Source organism: Anas platyrhynchos, chromosome Z (genome assembly GCF_047663525.1).
Source record: "Anas platyrhynchos isolate ZD024472 breed Pekin duck chromosome Z, IASCAAS_PekinDuck_T2T, whole genome shotgun sequence".
Classification (NCBI taxonomy): Eukaryota; Metazoa; Chordata; class Aves; order Anseriformes; family Anatidae; genus Anas; species Anas platyrhynchos.
In genome coordinates, this window is record NC_092621.1 from 21,341,905 (window position 1) to 21,364,467 (window position 22,563).

Below are 22,563 nucleotides of genomic sequence, written 5' to 3' on the forward strand. Positions count from 1 at the left end.
CGCTTCTCCTTGTGCTTCATTTGCATAAAAATAGCCTCAGTTTCTGAGACGAGCTGCTGATAATGTAGTTATGCTTAACATCACTTCCCTCCTATAATGAAATAAGTTTTTGAAGGGTTTGGATACTTTTGGTTATCTCTTCCCTTTCCTACCTGCTAGATGCACTGTGTGTGTAGCGGAGCTTCTGAGGAAGGCAAGTGAATTCATTTGCCTTTAGTGGTGTTTGAGATGCAATGAAATAAAAGGCTACTCATTTTATAGGGGCATTGTGTAATCAGTAGTATGTGTTCTGCCTGGCCAAATGGTTGAAATGCTTCCCACATGCAGTTAAGATACTCCACTTTTCTTTTGCTTCAGTCTGAAAACACTGGGAATCTGTCTGCAAAGTACTAAATTGGCTTTCTGTTTTTTTAAGATGCTGAGAGGTGCACTGTTTCCTCAGTGCCCTCAAGTAATACTTGATTATGAAAATAAGTAAGTAAATAAATCCAAGCTAACTGTTCTCCACGGCTTTCCAATATGCCCCATTTTCTGTTTTGTTTTGCAGATTGCAAGAAATGTATTCCTTCTGTTTTGGGCAGTGCTGAATGCATTGATGCTTAATAAGAAGAAACATTTGTAGTTTGTGTTTGCAGAATGAAGCTTATTCAAGAGGGTGTCTAAACTGAAGTCTTATGATTTGATTTTAAAAGAAGTTTTTGCAAACAATGTTGGCTTTATCCATTCCCATGGCAAGTTTTAGGTGCTTAGAAAACAAAACAAAACAAACAAAAAAAGTTGCTGTACTGTATTTAACCAGTGTGCAGCACTAATCTTCATTAGTGTAGTATCTCTCTCTGATGTTCTGCACTGTACCATATCTTATTTTGTTGCGGTGTTCAGATTTCTTTGCTATTACTTCCCCATCCCATGGTAGGTCAGAATATCTGGGGACTTGCAACCTTAAGGATCAGGCTCTGTTTCCACTGGCTCCCATGTCATGGCATACCAACATGCCAAGCTACTCTAGGAATGACTGTACTGTGATGGCCTGTGCTCTGGATGTCCGTTTTGCATTCTTAGTTAGCAAAAGAATACTCAAATGCTAAAATTTTATTGTTCTTGAAGAATCAGCTGCATTTTTTTTTTCCCAGCCTGTCATGAAGACTGTTGAATAGCTCAGGCATATTCCCTAAATCTCTTGTAGTATATAAAGCACGTTCTTAATGAGCAAATGAACTGTCACTAAATAGCGCTTTCAGATGTCTTCATGCTTCTGCCAAAGTTCACACTGATGAAGAGACAGCTGATTTAGAGAAAAATCTTTCCATTTGAAAATTGTTGCTAGATACCCTGATGTATTTATGCCTGCCCTGTTATATAGTGTCAGGGATCAGATTCTAAAGTGATGGTATGTGTGAAATGTCAGCACAAATTAGCTTTTCCTTAGAGCTCCATAAAGAGAAAATGTAAAACAATTTTTCTAGTGTAACCAAATTACTGAAGTAATTGCAGTAAAAATATCTTCTCCCTATTAGACTGCACAAAACCAGTGTTTACTGGATCTTTGAGATCCAGATGTGTTTGGAAAATGAATTATATGATCAGCAGTTCTTCTGCTGGATTTTCAGTGGGGAAGTATGTGTTTACAAAATACGTGTCTTACTCATGCACTTGCTCAGTTGCTGTAATGTGAAGCTGGAAGATGCATAGTTTGTGTTTGTAGAAAACAACATTGACTCCTGATACAAAAATTACAAGAAAAACTTGGGTAATTTCCTGCTATAACTATATGCAAATTCTTGTTTGCTTTTGAGTGATACTCCTGTCTGATGACCCATGCATTGTGAACTCTGGATTTTCTAATACAAAAGACCCACTTAATGCCTTTTAATTGAGAAGGTTGGCTTGGTACAGTCTTTCAATTGTTCAGATGGGCCATGTTCTGAGTCAGGAATTCAGTCTGCCTGGTGCTAGGTGTAGCTGGGAAGTAAGCAGTGTAGCCTTTGAGGGGAGAGTAAAAGTATTACAGTATAGAAGTTTGCAATTAGTCATTGGCTGCTTCATTTTTAATAGAAAACATAATTTAGCAATTTTTTTAAAATCAGGTGCTCTGTGGATGTGTATAGTCTTAAATCCCCACTGCAAGTTGGAGCAGAAGGCCAGTTGGCTAAAACAGCTGAAAAAATGGAACAGTGTGGATGTTTGTCCCTGGGAAGATGGAAACCATGGAAACGAGCTGCCCAATTTAACCAATGCTTTGCCTCAGGGTGCAAATGCTAACCAAGGTGAGCCTAAACATATGCACTGACTGCAACATATAATATAACCTCTATCTTATGTACTCTAGCCTTGCAGAATTCAGCACTCTTTCCTGGGACAAGTAACTTTCTTGTTGAGGATTGACCAGCCAAATTTATTTTCACTAATACTATCCTTGCAGAAAGAATAAATAGTTTTTTTTCGTGCTGGGGCTGCAATATTTTCAAAGCAAGTATTTGTGTTTAGTTAGGTCTTCTAACTTTTCACTTGGTCCTTCTAAAAACTTGTTGCATGAAAATTGGATGTCCTTGAAGTATGTCATGTAAAAGCTTGTTGTTTCTTTGCTTGACTACAGTCTTTTATCCCTTACGGTGTTGGGGTTTTTATTTTGTTTGCAGTTACAAAGCCTTTGGTACCTAGTCAAAGAGAGATCTGTTGCAACTGCATTAAACTGAGTGCGTGAGAAAGTAAAGCAGCTATTTGTGGGATGTGCTCTGTGTTGTGCAGTCTGCATTGCCAGGAGTGGGGTGGGGGTGTAGAGGCAGCATTCTGCCTTCTTGGAGGAGGTGTCTCTTCTTACTCAACATCATGCTTTCTAATTGAAAACGTGATTATTAAATCTGACAGAAGCCTTGTCCAGTCCTCTTCAAGCAAGATTTCTACTTTGTTAATCAGTGGGGAAAATGCAAGATATTTCCCTGGTGGGGGAAAACCTCATAATCCTCAAAACCCCTCAGTATTTTGATAGATATTTCGTATAATTATGATAAAGTTAAAATTAAATGCTTATGGGGGGTGGCAGATTCGGGTTTAGTTGGGTTTTTCCTTGTTTCTTTTTCTTGGAAGATTACTTCTGAAGGAAATAGTTAGACTTAGGTTTTTTTGTTTGTTTGTTTTGTTTTTTTTGTTTTTTTTTTTTTAAATAAATCTCACATTCTACAGCCAGAAGTTTATTCAGCATGTAACTCCCTCCACAGGTGGGTTTTGCTCTGTGGATCTCCTGATGTTCAGCCCAACCTGGGCAGGCTAGTGACAGCTTGGACACGGCATCTCAACGTACACAGACAGTGCTGTGTCGACAGAGCGCTTTTGCCATGGGAAGATGCCCACTAAGGGTTATGTCCATCCCATGGCCTTTGTACCTTTTTTAAATTTATTTACAGTATTTGTATATGTTTCTGACAAGAAATTAATGTCACTTTTCAAAGAGAACAGTTGAAAGTCCTTCATGTGCTGTTCATTCATGCCTTACCCTAGCAGCTCTGGGTCTGAGATGGGGAGTGTTGGGCAGGTTTGAGTAGCCGTGCCATATATTTTCTAGTTTGTTTTCAGGAGAGCTGTCAAACATCATTCATCTTTAGCTGCTCCCTTTGCGAAGCCCTGTTTAGCATTAGCCTTGCTGTTCTGTAGATCTCTGTTTCTGACTGCAGAAGGAAAGGCGCACACTTGGTCTGGCCTGTTGGGTAATAGGATGTGAAATGTCATCTGCAGCTCCGTGCAGAGGGGGGCAAGACAGGCCGCCATCAGTCGGGGGTCGTGAATAGGCAGAAGACAAGAGTACTGTGAATGACTTATTCACATATGAATGAGTAAAAGCTGATGCAGCTTTCTGAACTTGTGAAAATGACAGATTCATCGAACAGGCCCCATCGGACGGTGTTCACTCGAGCCATTGAGGCGTGCGATCTTCACTGGCAGGACAGCCACTTACAGCACATTATCAGCAGTGACCTATACACCAACTACTGTTACCATGACGACACTGAAAACTCGCTCTTTGACTCTCACGGGTGGCCCCTCTGGCATGGTAAGTGGCTAAACCGGAAAGACGTTTCCATGACTTGCTGCTTTGTTCAGTTTCTATGGCATTATTTTGGGGGGGATGGTGGGGAGATGAATGAAAAGCCTGGCAGAAAGAACAGAGGCTCCCTTGAAACGCTGGTTTCAGAAGTAGTCCTTTAAGTTTCTTTTGCATAGTTTTAAAAACAAAACAAAAAGCAAACAAAAAAGCCCTTTGGAGCTAACCTAGCAAAACAGGCCACTGCAGACATGGAAGTGTTGCTATTCCTCAATTATTTTCTCCATTTTAGAACATGTTCCTACAGCCTGCGCGAGGGTGGATGCATTGCGATCTCATGGATACCCAAGAGAAGCACTGAGGCTAGCGATAGCTATTGTTAACACACTAAGAAGGCAGCAGCAGAAACAGCTGGAAATGTTCCGGGCTCAGAAGAAAGGTAAATGTGGGGAAAAAGAGAAGGGCAAAGGATGTGACAAGGTGACAATAACACCGGAATGGATCTTTGCATGAGAAAACTCTTTTTGAAGCTGTAAAACTGAAGAGGTGCCTTTAACTCTCCATTAGAAATGGTTGTAGTGGAAATGTAATGTTCTGGCTATTGGAAGCTTTCTTTGTGAGCTCAGGAGGGCACGGTCTTGGTTCTGCCTTCTGCAGTATGTCTGACACAACTGGGCCTTTATCCAAATCAGGGTTTTTGGTTATGCAATGTAAATATTAATTTGTATAATTTATAGGCTTTTAAACAGAGCTTTGTATTTGGCATGTCAGGTATTTTAAATTATTTCATCCTCTGACATACAATTTAGCAGACCTATATATTTCTGAGGCAGAAGCCTAAGTTCATGTTGAGGGTAACACTGAGGGAAAGTCTGCACTACAGAAATTCATCAAATTTGTCAGTGTCTTCCAAAAGTCTTGTACATTGCCCAAAATTTTATTGTTTCCAAATGGAGTTGGATTGACTTAAATGGAAATGAGTTTTTGCAACACTGTTTTTTATAAGATGCTCTGTTGTTATTCTTCTGATGAGCAATACCCTCCCTCCCGCCCCCCCTTTTTTTTTTTTGAATGAACATTGTTTAGATACAGTTTCTGTGCCACCTGATGCTTGCTACCCAAAGGAATCCTGCACTAAACTGGTCTTGGCTACTACAAGAACACCTTAATTCAAGCTTTCAGGTCTTCATTGCTACTTCATTAGCTCTTTGTATCTTCACACATTGTGAGAAGAAATACTACTGTGAAGTCATAAGTAAATATTTCAAATGTATGTGCAGGTGTTCTTCCATAAATGAGCACTTAGTAGTTTAAGTGATGACAATGTAGACACCTGATTTAAAAAATCACTTGGCAGTTCCTATGTGCCTCCCTTTCTGTTTCACAGTACCCAAGCTAGAATTTTTGTATACTACTTTGGATCCTAGATTTGAACAAAACATAAAAGCATTTAATGTTATTACGGGAATTTTTCTAAGTGATTTCTATCATGTAATGCATCTTTCCTTAAAATCCATCCCCATGAGTTTGCAGCTTTTCTAGCCTCTCAGGTCAGGGAGAGAAGCAAGGAGGGGTGGTTTGTACATTTACATACCTCTGAAATGTGTAGAGTTCGCTGCAAGTGTGCTGGTCATCGTACAGCCCCTTTTCATCCCCAGTTGCTAATGGAGTATCTAGACATTCAATACTCCTGTTCAGTTCCTGTTGCATGGCAGCAGCGTCTGTAGCTGTCAGGTGGTATTATGCTATTATAAATAAAAGATGGATTGTATGAAAAGTGGTCCATCCTATCCTGAAACAAAGAAGTGTGTCATTTCTGTATTGTCACTTGCTGCTTTTATATTCTTTCTTTGTACATTCAAAATATACACGTTTTTTAATACTGCAAAATGTTGTGGTCAACCCTATAAGCAGATGAATTCTGCAACCCCAGCCCAGCTTTAGATTTCAGTTCAGCAAACACCACATGCTTCTCTTTAGCTTTTATTCACGTGACTGATCTGACGTACATGGAACCACTTGTGTGGTTTAAAGTTAAATGCCTCTGTGACTGCAGGACTGAGGCCTTTGTTTGGTGTGACATAAGTGAACCACATAAGTAGACACAATGGATGAAATAGAATATAAGTGAGTCAGTAATAAGTCAGTGTGATTAATATTTTTTTGGTAATATTACTTGCTTTTGCATGTCATGTATTGCACATGCTATTTGTTAGTAAGACAATGATTTACATGTTTGTTTTTGTATTGCATATCATTTGATTATTAAACAACAACAGCAATAAAAACAAAAACAACCTCATTTTCCTGAGCAATCAGTTCAACTGCGTGGCTGCATTTCGTTTTGTAGCCTTACACATTCAAATAAGTAAGAAGTAGGCTTTTTAGCATTTTAAAGCTTTGCAGTAATACATGTGGCTTCTAAGGAAAGCGGCACTCCATGAATGAGAGTGTCCAAAGGCAGCTACAAGGTAGTGTTGAGTGGGTAGAGAAGCAGAGCAACCACAGTAGCTTGTATACAATTTTTAAATTGTCCTAATGAGTCTGATCTCCCATACCTCAGTAGTATATATGTGTCTTAAGAGAAAAAAAGCTGGTTGGAGTGAAAGGGGAGGTTTAGTGGAGGACTTATTAGTGTTAGGTCAGAGGTTGGACTAGGTGATGTTGGAGGCCTCTTCCAACCTAAGTGATTCTGTGATTATGTGGGAACTAGTGCCAGAAGACCCTTAGTAAAAAGGAGATGGGGAGAATCTATACTTTTGTTAACCACAGCCATGCATTCTTCAGGTCATTGTACTACGGGATTTTGTCCTGTGTCAACTGATTTTATGTGTTACAGTTACAAAGCAAAGTAGCCAAAAAAGCATGTTGCTGACTGAAATGTTAGGATGCCAGAATTCACTTGATGCAATTAAAGGACATTTTTTTCTTACATACCTCATTTAACCTTTTTATTTCTTTTTAAAGGTGCTGTCACCCTGAGCTTATTACTTTAATAAATATTAAGATGCATGATAAGCTCACATTTTATTTATTAAAATAGAGCATATTTTAGAGTAGTGCCATTTATTTTAGCATTATCATTTATATTAAAATATAAAAAACGGTACTACATCTTTTGAGTCGGGAAAAAGTTGTGGATATTTTGGAAAAAAAAAAGTCACCAGGTCTTTGCTATAATTTTTTCAGCAGGTGTTTTCAGAAGACTTTCTGATATTGAGTAAAATTTCAAAAAACACTGCAGTTGCAATAGTTGACCCATAATGCACTTGCTAGTGCTTGAATGGTGTTTGTCCTTTGTTCTTTTACTTTTTCTGCTTCACATATGCATAGAGGGCAATGGATATGTCCTGAAAGATGCTGTTTTCTCCTTCTAAGCAGGGGTTACTGTTAATACTTTGAACTCTGTACTGAGAACATTTTAATCACTTTTAGTTCTATAATTGTTGTAAGCAGCTAACAGACACTCTTTCTCCCCCTCCTGTCTCCATCTTTTCTAACACAGAACTGCTCCACAAAGGAGTAACCTCAATAACAAATCTTGAAGGTTGGGTGGGACACCCTTTGGATCCAATCGGCACCCTCTTCAGTAGCCTCATGGAAGCCTGCAGGGTGGATGATGAAAGCTTCCACGGATTCTCAGACTTCATGGGTAAGGCTGTGCAAAGGAAGCTATCTTTTATACATCTTCATTAACCAGAAACATTTTTCTATTTTTCCATTCCAAATTAACTTTAGAGCCAGTGTTATTATAAGAACTCATTCTTGAAAAAAATCTGTATTTCATGCCTGAAATAAAAGCAAATAAGCTTTTATAGCAGCAACCTTTTCCACATACCTTCCCCTGTCCTTTTTTCTGATACATTACAGAAGATCATAAAATCATATAATAGTTAAAGTTGGAAGGCAGCTCCATAGATCTGCTTACAGCAGTGTCAACTACAGCAGGTTGCCCAGGACTGTGTCCAGTTGAGTTTTGAACAACTCCAAGAATTAACACTTTACAGCCTCTCTGGGCAACCTCTTCCTGTGCTCAACAGCCTTCACAGTAAAAAAATCTTTTCTTATGCTCAGATGGAACCTTGCATTTCAATACATGCCCATTGCCTCTTGTCCTGTCACAGGCTACCACTGAGGAGAGTCTGACTCTGTCTTCTTTACATTCTCCTATCATATATTTATACACATTGGTAAGATCCTCCTGAGCCTTCCTTTTTCTAGGTCAAACAGCCCCAGCTGTTTCAGTCTCTGATTGTATGAGAGATGCTCCACTCCCTTAATCATCTTTGTAGCCCCTCGCTATATTTGCTCCAGTATATCTGTGTATGGGGTAGCCCTGAACTGAGCACAGCACTCTATATGCCTCTCACCAGTGCTATAGAGGGGAAGGATCCACTTCTTTAACCTGCTGGCAACCCTTTTCCTAATACAGCCCAGGGTTTTAATGGACTTCTTAGTTACACATGCACATAATACTTCAAGTGAATGACAAAACATTTAAAAATGGTAACATACACAGTCTACAAAGAATATTAATTGGAAAGTAGTGTTGCAGAATTTATGCATGTTTTCAGTCAGGTTGTGTATGCCCATTTTAATTTCAATATCTGCTTCCCAGGAGCTTAAGTGATGCATTCTTCATTCTCAGTCTGTTTCCATGTCTGCAGTAGTTTGTGTGCACCCCATCCCTGTACAGCTCTTATACATGCACGTTCCCAATTTCCAATCTTCTTGGATCTTTGCCTCTAAACTCATTGTATTCAATTAGATTTTCTTCAGTAAACTTCTAAACCCATAACCACCTATTCTGGAAGAACTTTTAATTAAAAGAAATCAGAAATCAGATTATTTGCAATTACCAAAATGCCACCACAAAACAAAACCCTGCCAACAAAACAAAAAACCCCAACAACCCACAAAATAAAAGTATTATGTGTTGAAAAGTAACTTCCCCTTACACCTGCGTATGTGTTCTGCCTTCTCATATTCTGCAGTTGCCCATCTCCTTACATCTCTCCATTGTAATGTTTTGTTCTCTACTAGGACTGTTAACTGCTAGAGGTTGGAATAGCATTTTGTCTATGGTATATATGTGAAGTGGCAATTGAATTGGTAGTACTCTTTAAAGCAATTTATGGTTTGGTCTGTATGAAATTTACAGTCAATCTTTACTAGAACTAAGAATTGTTATGTCATTAAGATTTAGATGTTTATTATAAATACAACTGTAACATATAATGCAAAATCCTGAAAAGAGCTCCAGCAAACAGTGAACGCTTAAAAAGTTGTGAAGTTATCAGGCCTACTGCCCTTGCACAGTCCTAATAACTTCATCTGAAATCTATGCAGAGGTATAAATGCCTTCCCTTTCCACTTACACAACATTGAGGCTTTAAGGAGATGCAGAAATGGATGGGGGGAAAAAAAAATTGAAATGCATCTTCCAATTTTGGTCATGTTAACACAAAGCTGGAGAAAAACTGTTTTTCTCCAAGTCATACAGTTTAAAGACAAACACTTTTATTTTCACTTGAGTGGTATTTTTTGAAACCTAATTGTTTTGTGTATTTCTCCCTTGTGAAATTGGATCAGGTAGTTTACATTGGATCTTTGGATCTTGAAATCAAGCTAAGTAATTTAAATCATTTAAACAAATGAATACTGACAGAGGTAGCATTTGTAAATGTGGCAATATAAGCAGATTATGGATTAGAATGGCTTACTGATGTGCTGTTCTTTGTTTCACCCTTTACAGAGAACATGGGGCAGTGCAAATCTCTGGAGTACCAGCACCTGCCTGCACACAAGTTCTTAGAAGAAGGGGAATCTTATTTAACGCTGGCCGTGGAAGTAGCATTGATAGGGCTGGGACAGCAACGAATAATGCCAGATGGCTTGTATGCACAAGAGAAGGTTTGTCGAAATGAGGAGCAGCTCATTTCTAAGCTACAGGAAATTGAATTGGATGATACTCTGGTGAAGATTTTTCGAAAACAAGCAGTCTTCCTATTAGAAGGTAGCTCAATATAGATGCTAACTGCTTCTTTAAACTGTCTTCACGTATAGAAGCCCATAGAACTAGTATTCCTGTGGAAACTGACCTTACATACTTAAGACATTTTTTGATGTAGAACTCCAGCAAAATGTTGTTTTCAGTCTCATATGAAAATCGAGCATACGCGAAATAATACCATGACTGTAGAGATGAGATATCTGCTGACTTATGAGCCTTTAATTTTAATTTTTATTGCAGTTTGTTCTTTAGATCTGTTATTTGTTGTAATCTCCATATCCTAATTATACAGCCCAGACTCACAATTTAGTCTTATAGACATCAGTTATCAGCAGTTCTCAGGTAGCAGAATTCTAAAGGTCGCTTGCATCCTGAAAAAGGACTGTCAGCTTTGTAAATGCATGACGATTTTTACCTCTTTTCCCAAGTGAAAAGCTTAGAAAATTCACTTAAAATTGTTGGGACAGAAGTATAACATTTTATTTGTAGCAACTAGGAAATGAAATCCCTCTGGAATTTCAATCATACATGAAAATTAGAATATGTGTTCAAATATTGAGGCTTAAGGCCTGATCATGTGACTAAACTGCGACTAAGGCAATTTTCTGTTTGGGAATTGTGGTGGATTGCAATAGAATCTTCAGGGAAAAAAATGAATGCCTTTACCTTTAGCTTTTAAAAAGGCTTAATATACCACTTAGCCTCATGTTTAGAAAGTAGCCTCATGGGTTCTGAGGTTGTCTTTCTTGCCTTTTTTTTTTTTTTTTAATGGAAGAAGAAACTTTAAAGGAACTAATTAGCTGAAGGTAAGGCCCAAGTTTTGAGTGCCCGCTCAAGGGATAGCAGGAATATTGCTCTAGGTGTGTTGCAAGACTGTTACACAGCAGTCAGGTTTTGCTTTCTTTCTGTGAGACATTTGTCTTTTAAAACTTCTCCTTTAATAGAAAAGACACAGTATGCCCAGATCCTTAAAGACTTTGGTACCTGCTGATGATGCCATTTGAAACTGCAGAGAAGCTGCACCATAGAGAGAGTTTCCATTATGGTATGGCTATACTGCTGCTTTATGGCCTTTGGACAAGAACAGCTGCTCACTGGATCCAGCTATTAACAACCACAAGACAGGGATCCTATGGATTATAAAATCAATTTGCTGCATCTCCATACTGTTAAGGATGCTTCATGAGGAAAAGGCAGCGTTTCTCTCAAATGTCCTCTCATAATTCTGGTTTACTACTTTGATCACTGATACTTGGTCATTTTAGAGTAGTAAATAAGTGATCATAGAAAAAAAAAATCTGCTAAAATAACTACCAATGAAATTGTGTTGAGCAGTGTACAAAGAGGGTCTTGCATTACTGTTTGCTGAGAAATTTAGCTTTCCTGCAATAGCTTCATCTTACGCCAGGTTAGGCAGAAACTGTCACCTCACATGGAGGAAATACTGTGCTGTGATTGAAGATCGTAATCATATCAATTGTGTTTTTATAGTTAAAGTCTAGTAGACATAATAAAGAAAGCTTAATACAATATTAAGCTGATTTCTATGTTGTTAATACAGATTAATGCTTGCTGTATGTAGCTAACATTTGGTGTGTGGGAAAGCAGAATGTTAAGACTGTGTTGCAAGAACTGTTTTATTTTTTTTGCACGTTAAGTTAATATTAAGTTTTTGTTTGCAAAGTCAATCGCAGAATATATTTTCAAATAAATGTTTTGTCATGTATTCCTCATGTCCTAACTGAGTTTCTGACTGGCCACCAATTGACAAATGTACATGAAATGGTTTCTTCTGTTGAAGCAATTCTAGCTAGTTTTCAATGGCTTTCAACTTCACTTAAAATGATTATATGAGGCACACTGTGTCACCTACTAAATCTTGCCATTTCCATTTTAATCAGTCCCAGTCTTCACAAATGTCCACCTATGGAGCTCAGATTTTTTTCCATGCCCAGTGATTTTTATCTTTGTGTGTTGTGCTAAAGCGCCAGTCAGAAAAACATTGCTGAAACAGCTGTGCTGCTCTTAGTTGTTACCACCTCCATCTCGTGGAGTTCATCCTCTGCAGCAGAAGCGGCTGCTGCGTAAATTGTGCACATCCTCATCTGCTTCAATGTAGGGCCAATCGTGTTAGTCTGAATTGTTGCTGTACACTGTTTAAAGGACGTGTGACTCTGCAGTGGAGAAGTGTGCTCACCCAGTCATTGTCCATTCAGGTGTGGTGGGCTGAAAACTGCAGGAGGAAGTAAAATCCACTTCTCCCGCAGTAACTCCTAGGACTGCTGGCTGGTATCTGTGCTGTAATTGCCCAATAATACTTAATGTATGATTCTTATTCTATATCTTGCAGCATTTTATTCTAGCTGCTGAAGTCAAAAGCTGCTTAACACAGTGTTCCTGGTAACAGGAATAACAGCCTCAGGGTTGCAGGAAAAATGTAAAAATGGGATTCATAGTCACTGTGAACATTCAGAACTCAGCAAGAAAATAGTTGAATTTCAATTTTCTTCTAAATTGTCATTTCTGCTGTCAATCCTGACACCACTGTTACGAATTTGAAATACTGCAATGACTGCACTGAGTGTGTACCAAATCCATTGTCCTAGCAATTGGGATAGTTTCCCAAAGCAAATAAAATTTTTAAGATCATGGGATGTAACAGACTAGCAAAACGAGCTTTGGTATAAACTCTGACCTAGTCTTCTCTGGAGACAAAGTCCGTATCTAAGGGTTATTTAAATACTTAATGTCACGTGAGACATAAATAGGGATCAAGTGCTGCTATAGTGATTGGTCATGAAACTTCAATCAAAGATAAGCACTTTTCCACTGTCACTACACTTTTTTTTCCCCACAATGAATTCTGAGAAAGAAATCATGCACCAGCAGTGGGTGCATAGGGATTTGTATGCATAACAAAACTATATGGAGGCAAAACTGGTTTTAACACCTTTGACTTTTGTATACCATAAACTTGTTGAATGAGCCCCATAATGTGCTGGGACCATTCTGTCATTTGAATGTGCACTGGTAGCATGCTTAATACTATGCAATTTGCAGTCTGTCTCATTTTCTCAAATAATATATTGTATGTAATGCATTTGTAATATATCGTTTATATATGGTACATGTAGAGTATGATTCACAAAAAATATCAGTGTGGTTTTTAACTTTTGTACAGCAAACTCTGTCTCTGAATTCCAGTTCTAACTCAGGATATAGCTAGTGGTTTTGAAGGTGCAGAATTTGTGTTTTAACAACCTGTAAAGATGGATGTTCTCTTTCTCTTTCCTACAGCTGGACCATATAGTGGTTTAGGTGAAGTCATCCATCGAGAGAGCGTTCCAATGCACACATTTGCCAAGTATCTTTTCACCTCTCTCCTACCTCATGATGCTGAATTGGCATACAAAACTGCACTGAGAGCCATGCGGTATGTATTCACAAATCATCTAGAAACACCACAAGTAGCAGTTGAGAAAAGGGGGGGGGAAAGCTTGATAAAGACCCTTTAAGAAGAAAGTGCTTTGGTTTTGTCATGTCTAAAAGCAAGTGATGTTTGTAATAACTGCAGTATAATCATCTATAGATGTACAATTAGTGTTTACCTCCAACCGTAAAACAGCATTCTCTGTTACAATCTTTTGTTCTAGAATACCCCTCTGGTATACCACCCCTATGTGGTTTTGTGTTCAGCAGTGGTAGCTCCAGCACGTGTCCTCACCCATGGGTTTGTGTGCACGTGATGGTAGTAGTGGTGAGGAAATAAGGAAAGAGACATATCACAGAATCACAGAATTTCTAGGTTGGAAGAGACCTCAAGATCATCGACTCCAACCTCTGACCTAACACTAACAGTCCCCACTAAACCATATCCCTAAGCTCTACATCTAAACGTCTTTTAAAGACTTCCAGGGATGGTGACTCCACCACCTCCCTGGGCAGCCCGTTCCAGTGCCTAACAACCCTTTCAGTAAAGAAGTTCTTCCTAACATCTAACCTAAAACTCCCCTGGTGCAACTTTAGCCCATTCCCCCTCGTCCTGTCACCAGGCACGTGGGAGAACAGGCCAAACCCCACCTCACTACAGCCTCCTTTAAGGTATCTGTAGAGAGCGGTAAGGTCGCCCCTGAGCCTCCTCTTCTCCAGGCTGAACAAGCCCAGCTCCTTCAGCCGCTCCTCGTAGGACTTGTTCTCCAGGCCCCTCACCAGCTTCGTCACCCTTCTTTGGACCCACTCAAGCACCTTGATGTCCTTCTTGTAGCGAGGGGCCCAAAACTGAACACAGTACTCGAGGTGCGGCCTCACCAGAGCCGAGTACAGGGGGACGATCACCTCCTTAGCCCTGCTGGTCACACTGGTTCTGATACAAGCCAGGATGCCGTTGGCCTTCTTGGCCACCTGAGCACACTGCTGGCTCATATTCAGCCGACTATCCACCATCACTCCCAGGTCCTTCTCTGCCTGGCAGCTCTCCAACCACTCATCTCCCAGCCTGTAGCTCTGCTTGGGTTTATTGCGCCCCAGGTGCAGGACCCGGCACTTGGCCTTGTTAAACTTCATGCAGTTGACCTCAGCCCATCGGTGCAGCCTATCCAGATCCTCCTGCAGAGCCTTCCTACCCTCGAGCAGATCGACACACGCACCTAACTTGGTGTCATCTGCAAACTTACTGAGGGTGCACTCAATGCCCTCGTCCAGATCATTGATGAAGATGTTAAAGAGGACCGGCCCCAGCACCGAGCCCTGGGGGACGCCACTAGTGACTGGCCTCCAACTGGACTTGACTCCATTTACCACGACTCTTTAGGCCCGGCTATCCAGCCAGTTTCTAACCCAACGAAGCGTGCGCCAGTCCAAGCCAAGAGCAGCCAGTTTCTTGAGGAGAATGCTGTGGGAGACGGTGTCAAATGCCTTGCTGAAGTCAAGGTAGACCACATCCACAGCCTTTCCCTCGTCCACCCAGCGCATCACTTTGTCGTAGAAGGAGATCAGGTTCGTCAAGCAGGATCTGCCTTCCATAAACCCATGCTGACTGGGCCTGATCGCCTGCTTGCCCTTCAAGTGCCGCATGATGACTCCCAAGAGGATCTGCTCCATGAGCTTCCCTGGCACTGAGGTCAAACTGACAGGCCTGTAGTTCCCCGGGTCAGCCCTCCGGCCCTTGTTGTAGATGGGCGTCACATTTGCTAGCCGCCAGTCAGCTGGGACCTCCCCCGATAGCCAGTACTGCTGATAAATGATGGATAGGGGCTTGGCCAGCTCCTCTGCCAGTTCTCTCAGTAGCCTTGGGTGGATCCCATCCGGCCCCATTGACTTGTGCACATCCAAGTGCCGTAGCAGGTCACCAACCATTTCTTTGTGGATGGTGAGGGCCACATCCTGCTCCCCATCCCCTTCCACCAGCTCTGGGTACTGGGACATCCTACCAGCAGTCTGCGTGTCTAAGTCTGCTGCTTAGCCTGTTCTATAGGACTATTTGTTCCACCAGTTGTCTTTATAAATTAGCTCTCAATTAGCTCTCAATAGTAGATTTGAAACCATATGGTGTGGTCTGAGCCTGTGTTTTTTTCTTGTGCTTCATAACTAAGAAGTCTTGCACGCTTCTGGGTGAACATTGGGATTTAAATGGAGTATGTCATATGACAACAAAATGTGTGACTTGCATCTCATTTGTCTTCTGTAATTGGGAGAAAGATGTTTCTTGGGGAGTGCTCAGTGTGTGTTGGCTTAAACTCAGGGCAGGCCAGATTGCTAATGGTGGCTAAGAAGAGTTGTGAAGGAAGTTTCAGTGGCCTAAATGATCAGTGAAAAATCTGTGTTGTCCTCCTACAGTGCAGGGAAGAAACTGGCCTCGTCTGGATTGCTTGGTTGCTATCAAGAACTTGTAGTAAATGGTGATTTACAAAGAATAGGAGCAATCAGGTACCCATCTAGAGACACGTGTTGGGTTTTCATGGTCATTATTATCAAGAATGATTGCACAGTGATTGAAAGACACGCTATCAACATAAGTAGTATACAGCTTCATCAGACAGGTTATATCCTAGTGGCCTGAAGATACGTATTTTTTGTAGTGTTTTTGCAGAATGCTAAACAGGGAAAAAACAATTGTGTGTTCAAAGGACTAAATGTGAGAAATTTAGGAGCTAGATTAAGAAAACAAAAATGAATTATTTACAAACTGTTGAGAACATTCAAACATTACATTCAGAGCTGCCTGGGTCAGCTAGGTATACCCCTTTTCTATCATTACAAGTTAAGTGCATCAATAATCCTGGTTATATCAGATCAGCAAGTTAGCATAAGATGTGTATTAAAAAGAGAAAAGTTGGTCTTTTTTTTTTTTTTTTTAAATAGACTTTTGTCTTTGTTTCCAGTCATTATCTTAAAATGTTTCTCATGTATTTGTTTGTGTGGGGTTTTCTTCTTTAATCTAAGCTACATTGAGAGGTTGGAATAGAAGTACTTTGCACAGCACACTGGATGCTTCAGTGAACATGACAGCAACATGCCATTCCTCTTGAACAAGGACTTGGGCTTTCCTCAGAAAAAAATCATAATTGAAAACTTCTCTGGAAGCTTCCTTTCTCTGCTGGGAAAACAAGCAAGATGCTGAAATATGATGAAATCTCCACTTAGTATTTGGGAGCTCCAGGCTTTTTTTTGGCATGAAGTTATCAGCTCAGCTGAAGTTGTTTCTCAACTTCATTGGAAAGATCTGCCTGTTTGTTTCAATCTGGTGAAATCACAGGAGACATCAGCAAAATGGGGCCTGTTCTCCATATCCTTTCTGGTATCACCTTGTAAGGCTGATGAGAATTCAGTCCTAGACAATAGTCAATCTTTCTGCATTTTATTATTTGACAGTCTTCAGAAATGTAGACTCCCGTCTTGAACTGTGCCAATGGCAGATACAGACACTTTCTATTCCATGTCTGTCTGCATTCTTCAGTATTTCTCAAAAACCTTTAAGAAGGTTGGTTACTCTTCCCATTCACACCAAAGTGGTATTTCGTGTTACAAAGGACTCCTGATAAAAAGCAAAGGAAAAAATGACTTAATGTTGCCTTGAGGGGGAGAAGAGAGCAAACCTGAAGGCTGAATGTTTGTCTTACAGTTGTGAGGTGGAAAGGATCAAAAGAGAGAAATTTGAGCATCTTTTCCTCCATGGCAAAGAGGAAATGGCAATGTCACAGACAAAAATCTCACCTGGAGATGGGTAAAGGTGCTGCATAGGAATTTATACAGCTGCTTATGCGTTTTGAAGCAGAGCATATTTCTTTCTTCAACATTTTTTCAAAGAAGTTAACTTTTCAAAACCATAGCTAATTGCTTTCCACACATAAAAGTATTTAGTGTCAGTCTACGCTCAAGTCTACATGAATCATTGACCCATGACAGTAGCTCTGGAGTTTTTGCTTGTCTGTATTCAGTGTCATCTGTTTGTGCTTCATTATTTTTTTTTTAATCTTTTTTTAGTGTGTGGAACACACAGTATGAAACCAATAGAAGCTGAGACTGTAATGCCTACCATGCACCTCAGATTTTCAAGGATTGGGTGTGCTGTCCTTGATGGTCACTTCTGTCTGCAGTTCTCTTCTTGCAGCACCATAACATATAGAGCAGAGCCTTAAAAAATGTGGATCTGCAGTGACCTAGTTGACTGCTCACTTGGAATCTGAACGTTTGGCTTAGTTTGACTGATCCCTTGTTAAGCCTTAAATTCACCCAGGCTTTGGGATCCAGGCTTTAATGGTGATGTGTAATCACAAGGTAGCCTTGGTAAGACCTAGCAAAATAACTGATGTTTGAAAGGGGAGGAAAAAAAAAAAAGAAGAAGCATGCTAAATCTGCTGTGGCTTGTGCTTGTTCTGATGTTCCCTAATCTTGCCAAAATTGCATGAAAGCCACCAATTCACAACAGCATTTCCTTTTCACAGTGAAGGAACATAGAAACTGGCAATGAAATTCAGAGTGACAAAAGATTTCCCCAAACAGCCTCTTCCTTTCATGTTCTTTGTCTATTTACTGTTACTCATAACCTAATAATCCCTTTTGCATTTTGTAGTTGGAATTTTTCCTGTTTATTGAAACCATTTAGTAATACATCTTTTTTTCCCCCTTCTCTGTGTATGGAAAAAATCAGCTAAAGAATTTACACATATTTTATTTTTACACACACAAAGCTATGTAAAAAGATGCCTCAGTAGTACTAGGAAAGAGACTTGACTTGATAAAAATCAAAGGGGCAGTTGGTTAATCTGTATTTTTTCATACTAGCATGCACAAACATGTGTCTGAAAATCTTAGTGTAACTCACTGATGGTTATTTATGTGGTGTGCCATATTTATATGTGCCTGCTAAATACCCTGACATATATTCAAAATGACCTTTCTTAGTGAGTTCTTAAAGATACTCTCATATGCCTCAGGAACCTAGAGAAAAATGGTGTACCTGTTGCAGATACCTTAACACTTTTATCTTAAGGTCCCTGTTTGTACTGCGAAATAAAAGCGTCATACACTCTGGTTTCAGAAAGAACTTCGGTATTTATTTGAGTGCAGAAAATTGTAATATGTTTATTTCATAAACAATATTTCTGTCACAGAAAATCACAATGCATTGGATTTTTAAAATTATTCAGTATTTATCAAATTCCCTTTGTCTTCCCAGATGCATTCCTGCTAGAAAATCTCTTACATGTGAAAGAGGGTAGAAACAGAAGCATGAGTTAGTGACACAGGGCAAATAAATTTTTGAAGTCCTAAACCAGTACTTCCATCAGATCATGGAACTGAATAGTTTGCTCAAGTGGAAGTTTGGAGTAAGATGTGTGTGTGTCCCAAGAGAACATTAGATATTTGATAAGTAATTATACAGGATATATATAAATGAAATATAATAGCTTAAAAATATATCTGTTCTGCAGAAATACCTTAGCCTACAGCTCCTGTAGAAGTGAACTAGCCTAGCTGCTGGTCATGTTAGAGTTGACCCTGCTGAGAGAATCCAAATGGCCTTCAGAAAACTTCGCAGAGAAGTCAGACATTGTGTTTCATTTGTACCAGCATTTGAGATAGTTACCTTAGACCTAGCTTGGCTATGTCCATAGGAACTGTTGTATATCCTTAAGTAAGGTTTCATAACTCTTGCTATTCTGCATCTTACTCTATAAGGGCGTTTTCTTTGTCTGTAAAATTCTTCACAGTAGAGGTGGATGTTCCAAAATTGACTTATCTGACAGTACTTAGGAAGTAGTTTGGAACTTCAAGAAATTGTTTGTAGAGGATGCTGCACTGAGGCTTAAATATGTTCAGACACACAAAGACGTTCCTTCTTGCTTTATTGGATAACAAAAAATAGGACAACCTTAGACAAGGAACAGTTGGCATGTTACAGGTGTGAGTCATTAGGAAGCCTTAAGTATAGCAGCACAGTAACAAATAAGTCTTCACTTTTTTGAACTGTAACTTGCTATAGTGTTGTAAATGCCAGAAAATGTGGATCTTAATCCTAATCAAGAAACTGATGGTTGGAAAGGTTTTACTTCTGGGTATTATCTGTTACTATCATTTGATGTCTCAATAACCTTTTGTGTCCTGAAACTGTGCTTAACTGTCTTGAATATAAATGCCTATTTTCATTCAAGCACTTCTGTTTTTTCTTTTGGCATTTATGTTGTATCTACTACATTGATTTTGGGTGGAAGAAGGGCCATCAGTTGAGTCTCTGTTACTAGCCATCACCTCTGTCATAGTAGTCAACAACAATGATCTGAGTTTTCTAAGTGCAAGTACTCATTGGTGGATAAGACTGTAGATTGACACGTACTCAAATTCTTTCTTCAGTATTAGAAAGTGGAGCCTGAAAAGTAACTCTAAAGGCAATTTTCCCCATCACTGCTGTTCAGGACACTAACATTAGAATATGGAACATTATTCAAGAGTGGTAGGCTAAAGTTTAAGGACTTTTAAAAAAGGAGATCATAGTTGAACACTGAAATGCCCTTCTTGAATGCCCATCTCCCTTACTTTGCTAATCATTTGCAAGTGAAGGAAGTTGCAGTTGTGCATGCAGTAATATAGGAAAATATTTATATGTATTCTCGAGTATGATGGTGAACCATTTTCCTTCTTGACATCTGTGTTTCAAAGACTGAAACATTTCAGGTTTGTGCATGGTGCAGAAAATCTTGGTTGTCTATACTAATGGGTGGCTTAATTGTCCTGTGAATTCCTGCAGATGCCTGCTCGTAAAAGCAAATTTGGACTTTTCAGATTTCCCCAAGAAAAGTGACTTTTCAGTATCTTTTTATACCCAGAAAGGTACATTTCAGAAATAAGGTCAAATGTTCTTGTGGCTTCAGTTTTGATGATGAGCAACCTAATATAATAATGATTTAATGAAAGAGAATTTCTTCCTTATTTCAGGTTGCTAGTATTGGAATCTACAGCTCCTTCAGGAGACATGTCCCGCCCACACCACATTGCGTCAGTTGTTCCAAACCGGTATCCCCGCTGGTTCACCCTAAGTCACATTGAATCCCAGCAGTGTGAGCTGGCATCGACCATGCTAACAGCAGCCAAAGGTACAGTACTGTCAGTTACGTACACAACTAAATGTATGCTTTTAATATTACATGAAGTAAACAGATTTTAAAAGTTGTGTTTAGGAATCCAAATTACACTCTGTCAGGAGCTCAAAATGGGAACAACAAGCTGAACTGACTTAAACTTGTCACTTAATCTTCTAGCAAAGTAGTTAAACTAGCTAGATGGTAGCCAGATGGGCTTGATTTAAGGCTGAGGAGACAGCTTCTTGTTCTTCTGACACATTATGTAGACTGTGAGACCCAGGAGTGGACAAGTCACTTCTAAATTCACAAATTGGGATGACTTTTTGGTATGTGCTACACTAACACCATCAGGCACTAAAAGAGTTTGTGCTCCCTTGTATCTTTTGTTCATATGTGATTTAATTAAGGAATGTTTATAAAAACAAAATACATACAACTGAATCATCATGCTGTTGCTGCAGCAATGGTAAGCTCCATTATAATGGATCTCTTGATGTTCTGGGAACTTGTTCTGTTTTGCTGATTCTGTTTACATTTTGCAGGTGATGTTCGGAGGCTGGAAACAGTGTTAGAATCCATACAGAAAAATATTCACTCTTCATCACACATCTTCAAACTCGCCCAGGATGCATTTAAAATAGCAACACTCATGGACAGCTTGCCAGACATCACTCTTCTGAAAGTTTCACTGGAGTTGGGCCTTCAGGTATTTCTATTGTTCATTATTACAATAGCAGAAGACAGGGATTTGGCCCTGTGTTGGTGGCACAGCTATTTGAGTCACTGAAAGCCATACTGTCTTGTGCTCTGTCTGGAGGTTTTAGATTTTGTTTGCTAATGTGAAGCACAGTTGACCAGCAAACACAGAGCAAAGGTCTTCTCAGCCTCTTTGTGCCATTTGAGTGGAAAGAGATGGAAGTGGCTGGCTGCAGGGCATTCTTCTGTTAGGGGTGAGAGAAGACCCATGCAATGAGGTCAGGAGTTTATGCTGGGGTGGCCAGAGAGCAAAAGTATTTTGCTGTTAAAAAATGCACTAGATCTTTTGCATGGCCTCAAGGGGCTTCTTACTATTCTTCCCATTCTTCCCTGCCTTTTTTTCCCCAAATGAGATTTAGTAGGTGCTTGCTGAATTAGCACAGAAACCCAAGGTCAATCACAGTGTCCTGATTCTAAGGCAGATTGTGCTAACAGTAGCCCTCTCACTTTCTTCATCAAAATGCACTCCCCACATACTTTGAGATAGCCATCTGCATTAGACTCAGCTGGAGGTGTACAAGAGCCTCAGTTCAGTTTTAAGGCTCTTAGGAGAGACTTTACAAGCTAAAATGAGACAGCTAAGCTTTAGGTATCTGGAGTGGTATTGCCGTACACTGATGAATCTTGGAGTTTACACAGTTCATTTCATCAAAAATAAATCTCTTCATCACTCTACAGGGAGTTCTTCAAAACAACATGCAAAGATCAGGAAACCACTTATTACTTTGCTTCAGTAAACAAAGCTCCAAAGAATTCTGGGGAAAGGAAATTGTATCCCAGTTGCCTTACATGCCAAAGGAAGGTAGTATTTGCCTATTCTAGACTTTTAGAAGCTAAAGTCATTAATCAGAAGGCTGAGATTCTGTATGCTTTCTTAGCCTTTCTTATTTTTAAGGTTGCTGTGGAAAACAGCTTCTTGTTTTGCATCTTGGTAGGTTTTTACTTTCAATGTTTGTTTACCTGAAAGAGAAATATCTTTGTTTGACCTGCGAGTCACCTCAACCATTCATCAAGTATCATTTAGAGGAATCACTTTGGATTCCGCTTTATTTATGGATACCCCTGTGTGGTTGGTTGTGTCATCAGAATGTCTTCAGTGAGATTTAGTGAAAAAAAAAATATCATAAACTTGCACTTCCTATGAAAAGGTTCTTCACTGAGGGGGTGGTCAGGCA

General features: G+C 39.6%; 1 protein-coding gene across 4 annotated transcripts in view; it reads left to right on the plus strand.

Moving 5' to 3' along the window:
* ZSWIM6 (zinc finger SWIM-type containing 6) overlaps positions 1-22,563 on the plus strand; it is a 116,063-nt gene that overhangs the window by 85,304 nt on the left and 8,196 nt on the right. For 3 of the 4 annotated variants that reach the window (XM_027446054.3, XM_038170108.2, XM_038170107.2), the window contains exons 5-12: positions 2,088-2,267; positions 3,872-4,048; positions 4,332-4,478; positions 7,545-7,691; positions 9,795-10,055; positions 13,350-13,485; positions 20,487-20,644; positions 21,175-21,338. In XM_027446054.3, the coding sequence (XP_027301855.2) occupies positions 2,088-2,267; positions 3,872-4,048; positions 4,332-4,478; positions 7,545-7,691; positions 9,795-10,055; positions 13,350-13,485; positions 20,487-20,644; positions 21,175-21,338 (1,370 nt within the window). The remainder of the gene's footprint in view (positions 1-2,087; positions 2,268-3,871; positions 4,049-4,331; positions 4,479-7,544; positions 7,692-9,794; positions 10,056-13,349; positions 13,486-20,486; positions 20,645-21,174; positions 21,339-22,563) is intronic. The other variant, XM_038170106.2, reaches the window with a different exon arrangement.